This window comes from Crocodylus siamensis, chromosome 3 (assembly GCF_052110815.1).
Source record: "Crocodylus siamensis isolate JL-2025a chromosome 3, ASM5211081v1, whole genome shotgun sequence".
NCBI lineage: Eukaryota > Metazoa > Chordata > Crocodylia > Crocodylidae > Crocodylus > Crocodylus siamensis.
In genome coordinates, this window is record NC_143397.1 from 246,025,579 (window position 1) to 246,046,764 (window position 21,186).

The 21,186-nt window shown below is 42.6% G+C and overlaps 1 protein-coding gene across 5 annotated transcripts in view; it reads left to right on the plus strand.

Annotated features, from left to right (window-relative positions):
- EFR3A (EFR3 homolog A) overlaps positions 1-21,186 on the plus strand; it is a 143,532-nt gene that overhangs the window by 63,424 nt on the left and 58,922 nt on the right. For all 5 annotated transcript variants that reach the window (XM_090040665.1, XM_090040661.1, XM_090040662.1 and 2 more), the window contains 2 exons: positions 10,377-10,498; positions 14,509-14,658. In XM_090040665.1, the coding sequence (XP_089896791.1) occupies positions 10,377-10,498; positions 14,509-14,658 (272 nt within the window). The remainder of the gene's footprint in view (positions 1-10,376; positions 10,499-14,508; positions 14,659-21,186) is intronic.

Below are 21,186 nucleotides of genomic sequence, written 5' to 3' on the forward strand. Positions count from 1 at the left end.
CCCCTTGCAGCAACCAGCAAAGCCCAGAAATATAGGAAATGCACGTAGCGTAGCATAGACATAGCTATACCTAGAGCGTCCCTGACCAGTGACTGGCCAGCCTGTTCCTGAATACCTCCAGTGATGCTGAGCCCACACCTTCTCTAGGCAATCTGGTCCACTGCCTTGCTGTTCTAACAGTGAAGAAGTGTTTTTAATTCTTCCTGATATCCAATCTAAATCTATTTTGTTGCCACTTTAAGCCTTTGGTCTACATCCTACTCTCTGTAGCAAAAGAGAAAAAGGTTTTCCTTTTCTTTTATGGTAGCTCTTCAGATATTTGAAGCCTGTTCTTATGTTACCTCTTAAGCACTTTTTCTGTAAACCGAATATCCCTGTTACTTCAACCTCTTCTCATATGACTTGTCTTCCAAGACCTTTTATCACTTTTTGTCACCTGCCTCCAGATCTTCTCTAACTTCTCCATGTCCTTTTTAAAATGTGGAGCCCCAAACTGCACACGGTACTCTAGATATGGCCTAACCAGGCCTGAGGAGAGGCACGATCACCTCCTGTGTCTTGCGCCTAATGCTTCAGGTGATGTAGCCCAAAACTGTATTTGCCTTTTGTGCAACTGCATCACACTGCAGGGTCATATTGAGTCTGTGATCTAAATCCATTCTGTGAAGTCATATTGGTCCCATCTTCCCCTACCTTGATCATTAGCACTGTTCAGAGCTTAAGGTCTACAATACCTTAAGCTTAAGCTCTGCCACTTCAGTAAATGGACTAAGAGTAGCAGGTAGGTTGTTTGGACAGATCACTAGAAAGGAGAACTTTTAGACACTCTGTTAGTGTTTCATGGCAGTTCATTCCCCATAGAAGAGTGTAAATTGTAGACTCTGTTTGATTCTAGATATGTTTAAATGTGTTCTTCTTAATGGTTGGAGACCTGCTTGTCCAGCTCTCTTTTTCTGTGCTTTCTCATTCTCCCATCCCTGCTGCACGTATTCTGCCCCTCCACATACCAAACATACCTAGTTCCTCCTCTTCCTTCTCATGGCTGTCTGGGCCCCAGCTGGGAGAGCACAGTTTCCTTGCTTTCATTCCTGTGACAGGTGGCACAGTCCTTTGGCTGCTGGCAGGAGCAATTGAAGACAAGACCCACTCAGCCCCTATAAGCTCCTGGACAGAGCATACTCTGTACGATCTTGAAAATGCAGCTGCCAGGTCATGAGTATGTGAACTTTCACAGTGCTTGCAAAAGATGCATCTAGAATCCCAGAGTGCAGCTCTTTTGCTTAATGGCCTTGCTCGCTGAGCATGAAGTTGCTAGACCAGAGATTCTCCTGCAGGGTGCCACAACACCCGGGGGTGCCTTGGCATCCTTTCAGCGGTGCCACACTTTGTTAGGATTGTGAAGTGTGCAAACGTGTTTCACAAGATAAACTCAGCTGCCCGTTCCTCCACACCCTTAACGTGTAGTTGAATCTAAAATGGGCTCTTTCTCCATGTTGAATGAGGGGGGAAAAAAACTCATCTTATTTCTTATTTGAATAAACATACTAATCATTTCAGACAGGAATAGCTACATTTTAGCTTCAGAGATTTTGGTTTGACGCCTGAAGCTTTCTCTGCAGCCGCTTTTCACTTTGGGCACTTAAATTTAAATGAAAGGTTAATCCCTTTTTGCCCCTGCTTGGTTAGGGATATGTATATATAGCACCTCATTAATGCTTTATTAGGTATAGGTTATGAGAACTCCTTCGCGTTTGCAGATATCATGTTTTCTTACGTGATCCAGTTTCACGGTAATGAAATACAGTACCTTTATTTTCAAAAGGCACTAACACAAAAGACTGAAAGGGTAAGTGACTTGTTGGCTGTAGAAAAGTGACCTAGTGAACTCATAAAAATATTTTTAAAATCAAATCCCAACTCAGCATTATTCTAAAAGTAAAATTACTTAAAAAAAAAAAACAAAAAACCAAAAAACTTGTTAAACTTTTTTTTTTTTTTTTAGTTTATGCTCCGTAGAATGATTTTTGTTAGTGCTTTTTTTCAGACTTTCCAAATTGTCATTCTTTAAAGCAAGTCCAACTGGCGTCAAAAGTTACCTATTCCTTTTAGCCTAGCGCAGTGTTATTATACTGATTTAGTATCATTCCTCTAAGGACCATCAATTCATTTTGGTCAGACAATACCCTGCTGACTTTATTATCCTTGTTTTCCCATCTGGAAAGACTGAAGTATGGGGATTAAATTATTTATATGTGATCACATACATGCCCCTGTGTATACCTCAGAACACAGCCTAGCTCTCTTGATTCAGCCCAGTGTCTTATGTATAGAGCAGGGGTTGGCGGCCTCTGGCCTGCAGGCCAGATCCAGCATGCCACGCGGTTTTTGTGTCCTGCCCACAGAACCAGGATGTCAGGAGGAATTCTGGGGTGATGGAGGGCAATGTAGTAGCAACACTACCTAATGCCACTCCAGCCTTCCCTGCTCTCTTATGTGCCCTCTTACTGCAACCGTTGCTTCTTTTGCCACTGAATTTCCCTTTAGGCTTAGTTGTGTTATTTTAACCTGCTGCTCCTTGAAGTCTGCTAACCCTTTGTATATAGCATTCTCCTGCTTTTCTCCGAGATGACCTACACAGTTTTTGTGCCATTTTAATGTTGCTAGTTTAGAAATGCGTCAAAGTTACACTAATAAACAATTTTTCTGCAGCGCCAATAACCCAGGTAGAGGTTTGCAAGGATTTAATCCTCAGTATTATTAAATCAATGCAAAAACTATGTAGACGTGTCCTTGTGCAGGCACCACAGCTTTGTAATGGATTTGTCACAACTTCAGTAGCAAGTAGGACTTTACATCTTGAAGCAAATCTTAAAATGCCTTACAAATGTGTGCGTTAGATATGCAAATTACAGGGCTTACTTAGTTTATCACTGAAATTCAGTGATTTTTGAATAAAAAATAACACTCCTGAACAACCTGAATGCACAAACTTCAAAAATTCCTAACCTGGACAGTACCCTTTTGAATGGAGTAGTATTCTTTGATTCTGCTTGTAGAAAAATTTAGACTTGTATTGTCCCAATCAACTCTCTTGTGAGCTGATGGCAATCTGATCCTACAAATACTTGGTTTAAAATATGCATTTAATCTGCTTCTACATATAAATGAGTAGTAATATAAAATCTAGGAAATTCATGAGTTGGTGGTACCTTCTGTATAAATGATCTTTGGGTGAGATGCTGATCTAAGTTTCCCTGATGAGATCAAATGTCCCAAGCAAAAAATTTTAAATATCATGGACTCTGTATCCTGGTCTAATTTCAGCTTCATTTTACACGTTGGTTTGTTTCTTACTACTGCAGTTCTTCTGTTCTCTAAATAACATTTCTTGTTAGAAATATCTTTAATAATATTTTATTTAAACTCTTGTTTCAGTCTCATTAATGTTTCATATATTTCAGATTTTATTCCTAAAGCTCCATACTCAATCCTTTTATAATTGCTCGAGCCCCAGAGAGTCACAATCCATCAGACTGGAATATTGTATTCTGTATCTCAAACTTTTATGTGCAGTAGTGGTCAGGCACAAATCTGTAGTCACATTGAACCATTTTGCATATGGTCTTTAATGAATATAATATTAATGAGATAAAACAAAATTGGACTTTGAAGATGTTCTCTGAAAGACTAGAAACAAACTGTAGTGCAGTGGCTCATTTGTCTTAAGGTGATGCTCCATTATCTGTTTGAGCTAGAACCTGGACCTTTTTTTTTATATTCTAAATGAAAAAGCTGTTAAGTCTTTTTTTTTTTCTTCTTCTTTTTTTGTAAAATTTGAATTTTCTTATAACTGAATTGTTGGTATACTAAACTTTCCTTTCAATTTTGTTAAATACCTGGACAAATATAGACTTGAACACTTAAATTAGTAGCATCACTGTAACATTTTCTTTCCTGAACTTCATGGCTCATTGAATGGTAGAATATTAATTATGTTCCTGTCTTGAAAATGACATTTTAGATGAACCAATTGCATTGCTCGGTAATTAATAGCATGAAAAAAAGACATAAAACAATTGAACAGTAGATGTTTAAAAACTGTTTTGGAAGATTTTCTTTTTTCTAAATTATAGTCTTGGGTAATGAACTACAAAATAGCGTTTGGCGAAAACTCTGATTTGTATCTTGTTCTCCTTCAGACAAATGGGTGGCAGCAGACATGGTGGTTTAACTGTTTCGAAGCTAACACCCATGGTATATTCTGCCTTTAGGAAGAACAGTTGTGATAGACTTGTCTGCGATGTCATACTGTACCACAAGTTCTAAAGCCATTTTTTTCAGTGGTGGCTGAAAATATAGTTGTAGGAAATATACTAAATGTAGCAGCAGCTAAAATAATAGGATGGTGATGAGATTTCTGGAAACAAAACATCTTCTGTGGAAGTCAGAAGAGAAGACGAAAGTAAGACTGGAAGTGTACTTATTCCATTCCAATGTAAAATTTGCTTCTTTCCTTGGATAGTGGGGTTATGGCTGCTGCAGATTTGACACAAGTGCCCCTGGTCTTCCAGTTATATCAGGCTGCCATAATAATAAATTCAGCCTTAAAGCTAAATGTCTCTAATTGTTTGATTACCAGGGATCCTGGTTTTTGTGTTTAATTCTCTGTTTAAAATCCCCAAAATCTGCATTTCCCTGTTATTAAAAGGAAGCGCCACTATATAGAGAAGGAGAGAAAGATATATCGCTATAGAGATACTGATATAGAGTGGCATTTCATTTAATGATCTTTCTACATGTAAGCGTAGATGTATGTATATATGGAGGGGGAGAGAGATCATTAAAATGTATATCAATATATATTGATACTTCTCTCTCTTTGCGTACACACCCTGGGGAATTATGTAATTATGCACACGTGCAATTTTGCACATAAAAGGCATGACCACACATAATTGCATAATTTAACCATGGCAGGCTCTGTGCCTCCACCTCCATGGTGTGAAGGCATAGACCTGTGCAACTGGACAGCTGGGTAAGTGGGGAGGAGAGCTCCTGCCTGCAGGAGCGGGGGGTGGTGGGTGTGGAGTTGTGGTTGGGCACGGGGGGCGGGGATGAGTGTGTAGTTTGTGGTTGGGTATGGGCTGCACGCCACTGAGTTGGTCTGGCTGGTTCGATGCCTACCCATGAGGCTTCCATCCCTCCAGCGGGGAGATGAATGTGGAGGCATGGAGTCCACTTGTCCTGATGACATGTGATTCCATGCCTCCATGTGCTGCTTACTGCTTGGCCTGATGGTGCACAACTCTATGCCTCCAGGTGTGGCTTCCTGTTGGAGAGCTGGAAACCCCATGTGGAAGGCTGGCTTGGCTCAGCAGAATGGCGTGTGGACCAGGAGCCATGCACCATTGAGTCAGGTGGCAAGCAGCACATGGAGGCACAGAGTTGCGCACCATTGGGCCAGGAGGGCTCCTGCTTTCCTTCAAATGCAGCTTCCTGCTGGGGTGCTGGAAGCCTCACCTGGCGGTACCTGCCTGGCCCGATGGCGGATGGCTCCTACCTCCAGTGGCACAATTCCCACATGCTGACACAGAGTGAACCCAGTGTGGTCCAATGGTGTGTGCCAGCAGGCCAGATCAACTCTGCGCCAGCCTGTGCAGGCCCTGGGACTCGCCCAGAGGTGTGCACCACCAAGGGCTCTGCCTGCCATGGCCACGAGTGTCCTGAGGGCTTCCTGCTTGCTGCCACAGAGCTGCTGACATTGGGGGCTGTGTACCAAGTGGGGGAGGGGGGTGAAAAATTGTGGTGTGCACACATACTTTCCTGTGCATAATTTTGAATTTTTCTGTGCATAATTCCATGGGGTGTATCTATATGTACACAGACAGACAGATGGATGTATCGGCTCCTCTTGCTCCCTTCACTCACCAAGATGTGGATCCAGCAGCAGCTGTGCCCCCTGCCCCCCACTGCTTTGTGGTGCTGAGGAGCCCTAATATGCCATTGCCCTTCACAGTGACCTGCTGCCCCCAGCCCTCAGACCCCCAGTGTGTGAGGAAGGCGGTGGGCAGTGGATATAGGCAATGCATGCAGATTGGGGTGGGGCCACTGGCAGGGTGGCACATGCTTCTATATATAATTGCTGTGCCCGTAGTGAGGTGCAGGGCTGCAGCTTGGCTGGAAAGGTTGCAGGCAGGAGCTGTCTCCACAGCCCAGCTGGGAGGACCTGGTACAGGGAGGAGGACTGCACCACCATTGCTGCCAAGATGAGGTGCAGCAGTGGTGTGGAGTTGTGCACCCCACTGCTACCAGACGGGCAGGGGGTGCATCACTTTGGTGGCGTGGTGCTCCTTCCCATGCCCCGACCCCACCCTCTGGGCCATGGAGGGAGCTCTTGTTGGAGCTGGTCTGACCATGCTGCTGACTCCTCCACCCTATTGTGACTACAGAAATCTAGGCATCACATGCCTCTCCCCACCCCCCAGCCATGTTACCTGTGGGCACCCCCCCCCACCCTCATAGACTTACCTGGAGCAAGCTGTGGGAGCTCCTCACCATCACACTGCCTGGTTGCCACATGCATGTGTGCAGTTGCACATACACATGGCGCCCTCTGCGTCCCACTCCTCCCCCAGCCCCAAGAAGCTCCTTGCAAGCTGGAACTGTGTCAGCCTGCAAGGGAAAACCTGTGGTTTCCCAGGTTTAAAAGAGAGAATTCATGTTTTTCTCCTTTTAAAGGAGATAATCTGCGTTTTGCCACAGCAAATAGAAAACCCGGATCCCGTTGATTACCATGAAAAAGCATCGTACATCTGTCAACAGGCTTGGCTTGCTTGGACATTTTGAGATGCCAGAAAGTTACTAATTTTTGTCAGATACAGTGCCCAAGTTTCACATAGTGAATGTAGCCTCAGGATCTCTTCCTTTCTTTCTCTTTCTTCTTTTTTTTACTCTGATTAGTGCTTTTAGTCTTCCAGTGCTTTTGAAACTAATAATTTTGGCAGTATACTGATTTGTGGTTTCAGCTACTTCTTAGGCTTCTTCAGTGACTTCTAGTGAAGGACTTATGCAATTAGCATCTGAAATAATGCATCCAAATGTTAATTTAGGTCAAGTTCTCTGGATTTTTGTAGCATAATTGATTTTTATGGCCAATGAGGATAGTTTGTACTTAATTGGAAGACAGTATTGAAAAGGATAAAAACATTCTATTTGAACTATTAAACGAGCCAACTAGTGCATTTGGTAGTTTATTCTTTGAAAGTTGCAGATACCTTTTAACATTTGGTATTAAATTGTGTGGAGTTTTGGGCTTATATTATAATGCCCAAGAATTTTGTGCAAATCAAGTGGCACTATAGAAATTTTGCTTACAGTGCACACAGAGTAAACAGTAAACAGCACCAAACATTAGGAGATGCCTTTATTTGGTATACAGTTTAGTTGGGGGAAAACAGTAAAAGGCAGTTAAATGGCTGTTGGTATTTGGTATTTATTAGATGAATTTCACAGATATTTAAGTGTAACATGCATAGGCTTTGTAGAGGCATTACATTTTCTAGTAGGAGAATCACTGCTTTCCTTGTAGAAACTATAGGCATGCATTCAGTGGCTACGTACAGATAGTCAAAAAGCTGAAGGCTGAATCGATACAATCTTTGCAGGTTAGTTCAAGCTGCAGAGATTGAACAAGAAGCAGGTGAACAGTAGGGCTGTGCAAAACAGCACCGTTCCGCTTCAGCGTTTCAACAGACCAGTGTTTCATTTTGAGTTTCATTTCATTTCAAAAGCGCTGTTCCGTTTCATTTTGTCAAAACTGTTTTGCTGTTGTGACGTTTCGCTCCTAGACTAGTCCGCACCTGGTGTCTGGTGTGCCGCTGGCCGCAGCCCACACCCAGCACGGGGAAGATTGGTGCTGCCACTGGCCCAAGCCGGCATCACTAGTCTCCTGCCATCTGGCAGGCGGATTGGAGCTCGCCCACACCCCGGGGAGGGCTGAAGGGACTGTGCCAGACTGGTCCTGGGGGGGTGTGGGCCCCTGATATGCCTGCCAGATCACAGGAGGCTGGTTCTCCCACCTGGGACCAGCGGCGGGGCCCGGGGCAAATGGGCTCACGTGGGGACCCACCCCGATCCCAGGGCCCTGTACCAGAGCCGGCCTGAGGAGGTGTGGGGCCCGGGGCAATCAGCAGGGGTGCTTCCCCATTTGAGCTGACTTGCCCTGGGCTTTGCCGCTGGCCCCAGGCAGCAGCACCAGCCTTCAGTCATGTGGCAGGCAGATCAGGGGCCCACACCCCTGGGAGCAGTGCAGCACAGCCCCCACAGTCCTCCTGGGGGTGTGGGCAGGCCCCGATCTGCCTGCTGGATGACAGGAGGCTGGTGTTGCTGGCTGGGGCCAGCAGCACCACCAATCTTCCAGGTGCAAGCTGTGCCTAGTGCCGTCCCAGGCAGAAAGAGCAGCTTCCTGTGGTCCAACAGTGCATTTCCTCTGGTGGGACTGTGCACCTCCTGAATTAAGTGGAGGGCCTGTATCTTGGCCAGGAACCCCTGGAACGGTCCGACCTGGCTGACTGTTCCTCCCAGCAGATGTCCGGGTAATTTAAATCACTCATGACAACTATATCCCTCGCCTTAAGTGCCTCTGCAAGCTGGCCCGAAAATTCCTGGTCCAGCTCCTGCCCTTGGTCTGTAGTAGACCCCCACCGCTGGTTCCCTCTCCCCACGGCCCCCTTGTATCTTGACCCTGAGCACTTCAGCTTGCCCCTCCTCTGACCCCATTCTGCTGGCAGAGGATGTGTATTGCTCCTTGACATAGAGCGCCACTCCCCCACCTTACCTTCCTTTTCTGTCCTGCCTGTAAAGCCTATAGCTCCTAATTCTAACTGCCCAGTTGTGGGATGAATCCCACCACATTACTGTAAGCCCTGTTATGTCTGGGTCTGAACTGGCTATTCCGAGGGTGAGTTCCTCCTGTTTATTCCCCATACTATGAGCATTGGTGTATAGACATTTAAGGCCTTGCCTAGCTGCGTGTGCCACCCCCTGATTTTGGGAGACTGTCCGGACCCCTGTTTCGTACCTGGGCACTCCTTGCATTTCTCACCGCTTCTGCTTGGGTGGTGTCTCCTCGTCTTCCTGCAGCCCCCTCCCCCGGCGAGCTTCTCCTGCCCTAGTTCCTGGCTCTGCGGACTTTAAATGCTGTGTGCACCACCCAGCTGTGTGAGGAAAGCTCCGGCTAGGAAAACTTTCTTTAGGGTAGTGCTCCCTATGCTTCCCCATGGACTTGCCTGGCCTAGGAAATGCCCTGGAAGCTTTGCCCAGCAACCTCACGCCACACCCCTCCAGTGGATCAGTCTGGGAGTTGAGTGGCAGTAAAAGACTCCTTTCCCCTCCCTTCCTCTCTTCTTCCCCCCCACCACACCTCACTCTTCTCCCCTCTTCCCCCTGCTGCTGCCTATGCCTTCCCTGGACGAGGGATCACCCCAGTCTTGGTAAGACCTGGAGGAGCAGGGGAAGAGATGGTGGCTACAGGCTGAACGCTCCTACTGCTCCCTCTCCTGGAAGCATGACTAGACAGTAGAAATTTCTGAGAAATTTCTTCCTCTAGAAATGAGCTCCTGTTTGAGGCCGTAAGCATTATTTTGAACGTTCAGATTTCAGAAGCTCTCACTTGCACTTGGGTTGTACTTCATGCAGTTACTTGTAAGATCACTTTGAAATAATGTACTGTAGCTCTAAATGGAACAACTTTTGAAGTAAAACTTATTTTTTCTTTTTAAGATAAGTATAGTGTCAGTTGCTTGAAAAACTGGCTATGGTGAGTCTTTTAATATTTGATGTGCTTGTTTAGATCCCTACCAGTTGGAACTGAGATTTCATAAGAACCTGTTTCCTTTTCTAAAAAAAAGTTTTCCAGCCATCAGTTGCAAAGGAAAGGCCAAAAGCAAGGAGGCCAATACATAAACTAAAGAAGAAAGCAAAATGAAATCCAGCATTTACAGATTTGCCTTGAAATGTTTCCCCTTCCCTCTGAGCACAAAGTCTGCATGAAATAGTATAATTGGGGCGGCAACTTAAAGAGGGTACCAGTATGTCTCTTCCCCCGAGGGTCTCTGCCACAGCAGGGCAGCCCAGCCACAGGAGCAGGCAAGGCGTGGCCCTGTGCCACATGGTGCATCTTTGGGGAAGTGCAGGGGACCCTCTAGTATGTTTAAACATTATTACTCAACATACAGTAACATGGTTGTTTTTTCTGTTCAATGTTAAACAAGATGAGGATTAAAAAAAAATCATGTTTTCGTAATTAATGCTTTGAAACAGTTTTCTTCTACAAAATGTATTGCAAAACTTTTCTAATACTGTTTTTCTTTCCTCAGTTTGTCAAATTTGCCAATATTGAGGAAGACACACCTTCCTATCACAGACGCTATGACTTTTTTGTTTCTCGGTTCAGTGCCATGTGTCATTCCTGTCATGATGATACAGAAATACGAACTGAGTAAGTGCCAGTTAATATTGTATTGTTATTTTCTTATTCAAATATTACTGTAGACTAGAAGCATATAATAATGTTCAGGGGTCATTCAAAGCCAGTAAACTGAAAACAAGTCAAGTGGCCCTTACTTGATAGAACTCCCTGGGTGGCTAAAGAAAAGTTTTATCTTTAACAATAGGGCTGTAGGATTCATGCAATATACCATATTTTCTTGCATGTGACATGTCTCCAAATAGGAGATGTACCTTGTTTTTGAAAGGCAAAATGAAGAAAAAAAGATCTTTCCTTGCAGTAGTAGTAACTGAGTACCGGCAGCAAGGGAGCTGAGACTTCTCCAGTATTCTGCTTTTTCTAGATCTGGTGCAGACTTAAGCTTCTGCTGGGCAGAGCCAAAGGAAAGTGACAGACGCTGCTTTTACTCTTATTTCCTTACGTATAGTTTGCAACGTAATTGCCAACAGCTAGGCTTTTTGGAAAAAAAATGTTCTGCTGTGTGCAAGGAAATACAGTATAAATTATCAGTACTCCTCAAATTGTTTAATTGATTCTAGTCACTTGACTTGGGTGTCATGCGACTGTAACAGTATGTCACACTTACCTTAAAAGTATATGACTGGTGTTCCTGAGCGCTGCTGGCTGCCTTCCAGAGATCGTGGTAGCTCAAGTAGTCATCCAACTGAAAATCACATTTCTAAGAAGTGAAGTAAATTCCTTCTGTAAAATAAAATATTCCCCGTGCAAAAGAAAAATAAATAAAAACATGGCTTCTAATGAACATGAACCTGTACTTAAATAAAGAACTGATTTCTTAACCCAGGGGTGGGCAAAATACGGCCTGTCAGCCAGATCCAGCCAGTGAAGAGGCACTGCCCAGCCTGTGGCACATCCTGCTGCCCCCTGAGCACGCAGTGGGGTCTGTAGCTAGACTGCCTTTCTAGGCAGTAGAGGTGGTGGCAGCAGCTCCTTCTGGCTGCTGTCACTGCTGGCCCCAGCCCCATGGTATTGGCAGGGACCTGCATGCACACCCCAGTGCACACCTTCCCCACTCTGGACTCGCCAGGTGGAGCAGAGCAGCTCCAGACCAGACGGGACCTGGAGGTAGAGGTGGTGGTGACAGCAGCAGAGAGGAGCCACAGGGCAGCTCAGGCGCAGATTCCAGGGAGCTGCAGCGAGAAGGGCCTGGCAGTGGCGGGGGGGAAAGCGCTTTTACCCTGGGCCCAGCAGCAGCGTCTGCCCAGCCACTACCACTGCTCAGCGTGGCCGGGCATTTGGGGGCAGGTGTGGGATGGGGTTGCACGTGAAGGTTCTGGCTAGTCTGGAGCTGATCTGCTTCACTGGGTGAGTCTGGAGCAGGCATGGGGTGGGATGGGGGCAGGGCTGTGTGTACAGGTGCCCACCCCTACCACAGGGATGGGGCCAGTGGTGGTGGAAGCCAGAAGGAGCCACCACTGCTGGGCTGCTAAGGAAGGCAGGGCAGGGCAGACCAGGGCTGGGGCTGTGGGGTGGCAGGGAGGAGCCACAGGATGCGTGGGCTCTGAGCTGTTGCTGGAGGTGCGGGGGGTGCTGACCAACCTGCACCAGCTCTCCAGAACTGCCTGTGTGGCCCATGGACCAAAATAATTGCCTGCCCCTGTGTTAACCTAACGAAACCCCTTCTTTCTCCCTTCCCCTCCCTCTCCCCCCCCAGGATTGATGTTAAATAGCAGGAATGGATGCAATACTTAAGCTATGATATGAGGGCCAGCAAATCAACAGCGTAAGCAAGTGCTGTAGAATAATAAACTAGTATATTGTTCTGTGGTTTGATTTGTGGCTTGTTTTTGTTTTTTAATTACATAGTCACTGCGTTCTGGTCTCTGGCTCCCCCTAGTGAAACATTTTTCACTTGTCTTGAATTTATATTACTAAAAAAGCTCAAAACATTTTCTGAAATCTTAGACAACTTTTATGCAGAGTAAGTTACATAACCATTGAATTGATTTTCTTTCCTTTCTATATGTTGTTCAGCGTTTTGTCAAAAGTGAAAATCCAGGTGAATTTAATGTTTATATTAAAATCAATCATAGTGGAAGCCTGTTGTGCTTTATGCACAGGTACGTTATAAAATCTTGCAAGCAGAGAAAGAAGCAAGTAAAACTGCTTACTGATCTGAAAGCCGTATTGTCATAATCAAAAGCAATATTCACAGTGCATCGTTATGCAAATTACTGACCTGCTTCCTTTTGTAAGTGATCACATGTTCTTCATAAAAAAAGTAGAGCTGGAAAGGACTTGTGAAGGTCATCTAGCCTGAGGCATGTTCATCCCTATCTAAACTATCCTGTACAAATCCTTGTCTAACTTATTAAAACTACACTATCAACTTTGTAACACATCTACAAGGCATAATGCCTTAAGCTGCTACAGGTAGAGCAGGGGGACAACAGCTTTTACTATCCTGCTGCTGTCCATTTATATGATGGAGTTAAATAGTAATTTTTCTACCTGGCATTTAACTTGGGCTGCATCTGCTTTTTTCCAAGATTTGAGGAAGGGTATTTTGTGGTTGAATGCTTGTCTAAGCTCTCTCAACTATATTGCTGGTCCAATAAAAGATATTACTAAACAGATTTATTCTTTATGGGACAGCATAGTTACCAAAAGAGTTGATAGTTACAATTAATGCAATAGCCTTTTCATGGCATTTTTTGAAATCGAAATGCTTTACACAGGTATATAATCCTACACAAACTGAAACAAAAAATTCTAGTGCACTTCATTAAGGCCCCCTCTACACGTTTGGTATGTTATTCAATTGCACAATAAATTTAGACTGGCTACACAAGCAAATTGACTGTGGTGCCTTAAAAAGATCCAAACAACCATAAAGTTAGTGGCAAATTACCTATCAAGCATGGCGGGTGGGGAGAGAAGCCCACATCATGCTGCCCCCCCAGCACCTCAGGCCAGGCCTGGCCTGGCCCTGCTCCCCCACTTTCCCTCCCGCATCCCCTACCTCCGTCATTCCAGGTCTGGTTCCCCCCCATCCTCTCCCCCCTGCTTCAGGTGTGGGCCTGTGCATCCTCCCCAGCCCCTGTCATTCAGTGCTGTGCTGTGCTGTGCCGCTACCGCCACCTCCCAGGAACGGTGGGGAGGGGAGCTTGCACACAGCAGTGGCAGCCGTGGCAGGTGGAGGGGTACTGCCACTGGTGACCCCCGCCCCCCGACCGTCTTGTTCCCCTTCCTCCCCTCTTTCCTGCTGCTTCCCCCTCCCTGCAGGATAACAGCATGCATATACTACTTTTTAAATGTGCATCTTGTATTTGACCAGTGTGACTCACTTGAAATTGTACTCCCTTTGTGCTCCTAGGGACTCGTAAGAAGAAAAGCCTAGGAAATTATTAATGTGAACTAAATAAAGTAATGACCTTATCTTTCTCTTTGTTGAAACTTAAGTTTTAACATGACTCGGTGAACAATAGATTTCATTTTTAAAAGGTCATGAAGTAGTTTTTCTTCATGTTTTGTTTTTGTCTCAAAAAAGATAAAGATTTGTTAGCCTGGGTGCTCTCAGCAATAACTTTCAGCTCCTTAACATAAAAAGTCTTCTAACTGAAATGCTGAGTACCACAAATAGAAACCTTAAAGCTGCAAAGCTTTTTACATGCTTACTTTGGAACTTCATATCAAAGAATGTAGTATAAAAGGCTAGTGATTAGGTTTAGTCCTTGTTAGAGGTCAAAGCATATTCACTTGCTGCTTTTCCACTCAGTTTTGATGTGTGTGTATAAACTCAAACCTGTATGCTGCCTTTGCATATATAGGGTTTACAGGTTTTAACCAGGTTCCAAATTCATTCTATATTGTTGTTTATTTGAAATCCACACTCCCTATTACATTGCCTTGTACCTTAAAAAAGCAAAAAAAAAAAAAAAAGCATGTTGTCTTATTCTTATTCTTATTTTGTTTGTTTGTTTGTTTGTTTGTTTTTTACCCTGTTGAAACCTTTTTTATTTCCTTCCCTTTCCTCCAAGGATCCGGATTGCTGGAATCAGGGGTATTCAGGGAGTGGTTCGCAAAACAGTTAATGATGAACTTAGAGCAACCATATGGGAGCCTCAGCATATGGACAAGATAGTTCCCTCGCTGCTGTTTAATATGCAGAAGATCGAAGATTTTGACAGGTACTTGCACTCAGGCTCGCTCTTCTGGCTTTTGAACAATTTCATGCTGTATTTGAGAGCCTTTCCCTTCATCATAACTCTCATTTCCAGGGGCTATTGACAACTACATTTGTAACTGACAGCATCACTATGGTTAATGGTTATTAATGTTTTACCTTTATAAAAAACTTTTAACACTTGACCTTCTTGGTTGTTCCAGACCTGAAACTTTTTTTCACAAGTTGTTTTCCCCATGTTTAAGCTTTAACCATGTTTAAGATTTTAAAAATGCTTGTGTCCTGTAATATGAGAGAGAGAAGTTGTAGAGTTAAGCGTTAAACAAATCCTTTTCTTTGGTGACTCAACCTGGCTTCTTCTTTAAGAGTCCACCTGATAATGATGCCAGTAGGTTGCTTCTGTACAACCAGGTCATACACTGTCACTCATTTTTTGGCTTTGCTTCCCTGGGCCTGCTGGACTTCAATCTTTTTTCCACCTGTTGTTTTTTTTTTAATTCTTCTGGTTGTTAGTACCTGCCTCATATTCAGAGCTAACGGTAGTTTTTCACATTATGCCAACACTGACTGTCCATTTCAGATCAATTGGAGTTGCTTGTCCTTACAGTACACACTGCATCAGTTGTCTCAGTGGCTTTCCTCCATGAAGCAATCTCCTGAACGGAGGTGTAGCAGCCAGGGGCTATGGCAGGAGCTGCGTCAGCTGTGGCAGCTGATGTTCATGTGCCTTCAGAGAAGGTGCTTGGGGCTGTTGCTGCAGTCACCCATTGTTGTTCTGTTCAGGATCAGTAGATATTTGCTTCTAGGCCCTCATATTGTCCCTGCAAACTAGGACAGCTTAATCATCCTCTACTGGGTTTAAGATGTCTCTTCTGGAAGAGAGGATTTCTCAGGAGCAAGTATGGAGAGGTATCTCATAAGCATTATATCTGCTTTTCCATATAGATTTAAAAGACTTGCCAGTTAATGGAGATAAAAAGCTTCCATTGGCTTAAAATGCCTCATCCAAGCCCAGTTTAAGGAGCACATTCATTTCACTGCACGTTCACTTTCTTCACCATAAAATAAAGTTTATCACTTGGTGAACAAAGGAGTAATAGTTGTATAAAGAGGGGAAAAAAAGGCTGATATGTAATTCATATTTGCTGTTTGACAGACTTAACTACTTTAAAACTTTTATAATAAAGATACTCAACAGAAGAAATGACTAATACTGTACTTTTTCAGGTGGCAAATAAGGGACTTCATTATGCACATATGACTGAAAACAATATTTATCAATTGTTGATCTGTTGGCCTTAAATGATGATACAGATAATTTCTCATTTTGTTTTGTGTGACTTTATGCATGCAGAGGGAGAACTGAGAGACATCTTGAAGAGTAGGAGTAAGAAACATATTGTTCTGGCAGATGGCTTCAAAGCATTATGTAGGAAAGAGCAGATTTTTCCAGCTCCTTAGAGAATAGCTAAGTACACAATCCCAATTTAAGGGGGAATGAAATATTTCTCTAGATGTTGGTAGCCTTTACAAAAGACTTCTGGAGTTTTTTAATTAACTTTTAGAAAATATTTTGTAGAATTTACTAGCAATAGGACCTTAAATATCCAAATCCCACAATTAATATTTTGCATACTTTTACTCTTTTTACACTGTTTAATATACTATCAGCCAGTGTGTCACACTTCTGCTCAATGATGACCATTACTTTACAAATCATTCAAGCGTACAGTAGTATCCCTTTACTTACTAACAGCAACAGAATAGAGTTTGCTACTCTGTTGTTAAATCTTCTGGCTGAAGTTAGTCGGAAAAAAATTATACCCAAATCAAAACTCTGCATCATAGGAAACAGTATCTTCAAGATATATTCTTCTGGCACAAAGAGTAGTGTCAAAGCTGTCTGGATGCTACTGCAACAGCTTATAGTTGCTTGATGTTTTTAAGACGTGAGAAAAGTGGGAGAGCAGAGTTCTGTGTTTTAAGTTGCTTCTAAGAACTGTGTTTGCTTCTGAGAACTATGATCTGTTTTTAAAGAAACTTTTTGAGAAAGAGAAATACATTCTGTTTCTGTTCTAATGAGTTTTTTATGAGCCTGCCCTATTTTACTGTCTATATTTTATCCATCCCTCATACAGGATGAGGCGGGGGGAATAATGCAATCTTGCTTTTCCAATCTGTTGTACAGTGAGTGCATAAAAGAAGCCTTTTGAAAGAAACTTTTGAGTGCTTCACTTTGTGGGCTTTAGCACTTTTAGTCTCCCTTTTATTAGGACTCTGAAAGATTTTTTTCCAACTACTCTCCTATTTGGTTTTCCAATGACTCTACCTGTCAGCTTGGTTAGAATCACAGAATGCAAAAACTGAAACAGGATTGTATGCACACAATCCTCAGTGAACATTTGGAGTTCCTATAAAGCCTTGCCTGATTCAATACACACAATAAAAGGTAGACCACTTTAAAGTTAAAAGTTCATATTGAATTAGCCTATAGGGCCCTGCTGCATTAAAGAGCTACAAAATATAGGGTCTTATTTCTTCAGTATGTCCCAGATATGCACTCGCTTGTCATTTTTCAACGTTGGGAATTTGAGAAACAAATGAAGAAAAATTAGCATGTGCTATGAAAAATGTAATCTTTTAGCTGCTTAAAAATACATTTAAAGACATTAAAACAGGGAAGGGTACAAGCTGGAAAAATACATTTTAACAATATTTCCATGTCCATTTCAGTTCTCCTCTCCTCACTTTGAAGTACTAAAACTAGACAGTGAATACTGATGTTTTAAAGAAATGTTATCCTCCCCCCATATGTATAAACTTCTGTATAATAAAGCTGTCTTCAAGCTTGAAAGTGTTCATACAAAAGAAGTGACAGTCTTGGAGTTTTAGCCAGGTAAGTAAGTTTAAAATAAACTGAAGAGGAGACTCCCTCGTGAATAGTATCATAAAACATCACTACTGGGGAAATTCTGTCAAACTGATACTGAAACAGCCATATATAAAGGTGGTTGTATTGATAACTATAAGACTAAAATGTTTAGTTCAGCTGTAATGGTTCAACATCTGTGTTGAATATATCTAGCAAAGGTAAAAGGAAGTACAAAGAGACGGCTTTTCAAGGTTACAAATTGAAAACGAAAACTTTACAGTATTAAAAATTTTGTAGCTGATGGTGAAATGTCTATATTTGAATATTGGCATAAATAATGGTTCCAAGTTGACAGCGGTGAACAATCAAAATTTAACACGTTTGTGAATGCTGTATATTTATTATTCTAATAATCACTCTTTCCTTTTGTATTCTAGTGGCCTAATCCATCATTTTAGGACTGCATTACAGAAAATAAACTTGTATATCTAATTGTGTGTATGTGAGAGAAAGAGAGAGAGAGAGAAATAATAGATTGCCTTTCAGAAGCCTAAAACTTTTTCTTCTTTTCATGGAATTTTTTTATTCTAGAAAATTTAAAAGGAGATGAATGTAGTGAATTTAAAATGGAACAAGTATCTGTGACTGTTTCTTTGATACTTGCAGGATAAAAGTAACAAGGATCATCATCCTTAATGCAAAGAGAGATTGTACCATAGGTTTCAGTTTTAAAATTGTAGTAAAAATTTCCATTTGTCAAATAAGTCCATCAGAAATTCAAACTATTTGCTTTACTCCCATAGGTTGAGTGGTTCCAGGTCTCCACTTGGTCACATAACAGTATGAGCCTCTCCTAATGTATCCAAAAGAGAACAGCCATTTATCAGTATCAGGGTCTCATCAAATCCCCAGAAATGCAATTCATTGTCAGTGAAAGCTTTAGGTCCTGTTTTAAGTGTACCCATAATGTTGATAAATATATTTAACGTCATGTGAGCCTACATTACGAATTACTCCTTTTCCTGCCGTTTATGTGACTTGTGGTTACATTATGCAAGGAAACAGTCATGTATTTTTGAAGATGCCATGGCCAAAAATAATTGGCATTGGGATCAAGTCATTTGGGGACTATTAAAAAAGCAAACAAACAAACTTTAAAAGAATTTATTTCATATGCAGTCTTTTGGCCTTATAGAATTGAGGGAAAACTTATGTATGGTATCTATAACTATTGTTATGAAATATTAAAGGACGTAGATTAAAGGGAAGCTATTGAGAGTGGAAAGGTCACATGAGAGAGAACTGAAACCTGTTTTAATTTATGGACCTCAGTCTTATTCATGAGTAGCAGCACATCAGGAAATAGAAGTCTGACACAAAGCTTTGGCAGCCTTGACTCTGGAGTGCATCTTTTTGCAGTATTGCTCCTTTGACTCTTCAGGATTTAGAATAGAAATAAAATGACAAGTTGTTCAAGGAAGACCCAAAACAAAATAAAACATGCTGAAATAAAATAGGGAATCAGTTTTATTTTGCATCTTGGGGGCAACTCAGAAATAAACAGTCAGCCAGCAGCTGAGTTTGCACCACATCTCTCAGAAGAAGAGTATTCTTGATGTCTGCAGTACTCATTCCAAAACTCTACAGCTGATGCAAACTGTTATGCTTGCCCACCACTACCATTGCTTTTCTGCTGCTTGCGGCATCAGCTTTGTATCCAGGCAAGAATCAACAGCCTAGCTTGGTCATGATGTTCTCTTTCCCCAAAATAATGAAGATAATGTTCCTATTTCTGCCAATGACCTGAGATTTTGCTATCATTAAACCCTGCCCAGTGCACTGTCAAATTAGATTTCTCCCCTAAGTTATACTGGCAATGGGGTTTTATTACTGACTTTACACTTGCTCATTATTTCAGTGATTGCACAAATTGCAGGTTTGCTATGTGGATTTTTTTCTTCCCTCTAATTTATTTTATGAAAAGTTGAGGGCCAGGTCGAGAAGGTCTTCCTCATGTTGCAAAATATGTATGGCTAGAAAATTAGATAATACTAGAATGTAACCTTGAGGAACTTTGTTAACAGTTTTAATCATAACTTTATTAAACTACAAAGACAGAATCAAGTCATGTTTGGTGTTTTCAGCTGATTTTGAGATGTGTAAAATGTGACATTTATATTAGGAAGGAGAAATCAAATGCAAAAATAAAACCTGAGGAATTACTGGCTAGGCAAAAGTCCAGCAGGAGTGGGTGGGTGGAGTGGATCATAAACTGAGGCAAGTGCAAATATCTACTCTGGCGTGTAATGGTAGTGTCATGTATAGACATAAAATGGTCTTTGCTGCTTAGTGTTGGTGAGCCCTTTGCTAGAATACTTTGTCCAGTTGGTACCACAGTTTAAGAAAGAGTCAGAGATATCGAAGAGAATACACAAGATGGCAGCAAGAATAAGAGGATTAGAAATAAGTATGGAGTGTATACCTATGGTAACCAATAATATAGGTACCATGTGCCTCATCATTGGTGTAGAAAGGCGGTAGGGTTACAACAACTTAGCCTCTTTTGTATGGACTCATTACTTGGTTCAGTCAATACTGGCTTGCAGCAACACCTAGTAAGAACAATAACCTCTTGCAAACAACATCTTCACTTGGGAATGTTTTCTGTACCACGGCTTCAGATGATGCTCCCTATAATAACAGCAGCCACGTTGGAGTAATTAGATGATGCTCCCTATAATAGCACCAGAGCACCGACATGTTGGTACTAACAGGCCTCAGCTGGACTAGCAAATTTAATGGTTACTGCTCTGTAGAGGTGGTCTGCTGTATGGTTGCATACATTTAGTATCAAATGCGAGCCACGGTCCTCCTTGGTACTGTACTTATCTTTGGTATCCTCTGCTTGCTAAGAGAAACTTTGCATCCATACATCATCCTGATTCTCAAGTGGTGATTCTTATTTACTTTATCTCCATACCTTAGGGGTCCCAGGCTGCCTTTTTTTCTTTAAGAATTCATATGCCTGCAATGAGGAGAAAGTTTAAAACACAATCTTATCAGAGGTAAGGGCCCCTTGGCAGACTTTACATGTGTTGCACTTTTATACATGAGCTTAGCACATCAAAACATAAACAGCCATGTGCCGCCACCTGTTGTGCTATAAAAAATGGCCAGTCTGCCAAAAAAATGGCAGGTTCGTGGCAAATAACTTGCTGTTTGAAACAGTAGAAAACTGAAACCTGTTTTTGTTATAGGCCTTAGTCTGCACTACATAAAGGGAATGTGTGTGCAGAACTGGCAAGTGGAATAGACTATGGGTAGGAGCACATCGGAGAGTAGAAGTTCAGCACATGAAGCCTGACAGCCTTGACCATGTTTCAGACAGCAACTTCTTTGTCTTAACTTCTGTCCAGGATCTTTTAGAGAGGATGCGGGCAGCCTGGAAGTGGGGAGCACCACTGAACATGCTGGCAGCCTGGGACTGGGGAACACCTGCACCAGTAGCACTCCCCTGCCTGAAGACACTTGTTTGATAGTGTCTTTAAAGAGCGTACAGGCAGCCCAGGACCAGGAGATGCTGCAAAAACTGATGGGACATTCAGTACCACATGTTTGGCTGTCTGATGGGCTCCCTGGGAATGGGGGAAGCTCTACTGA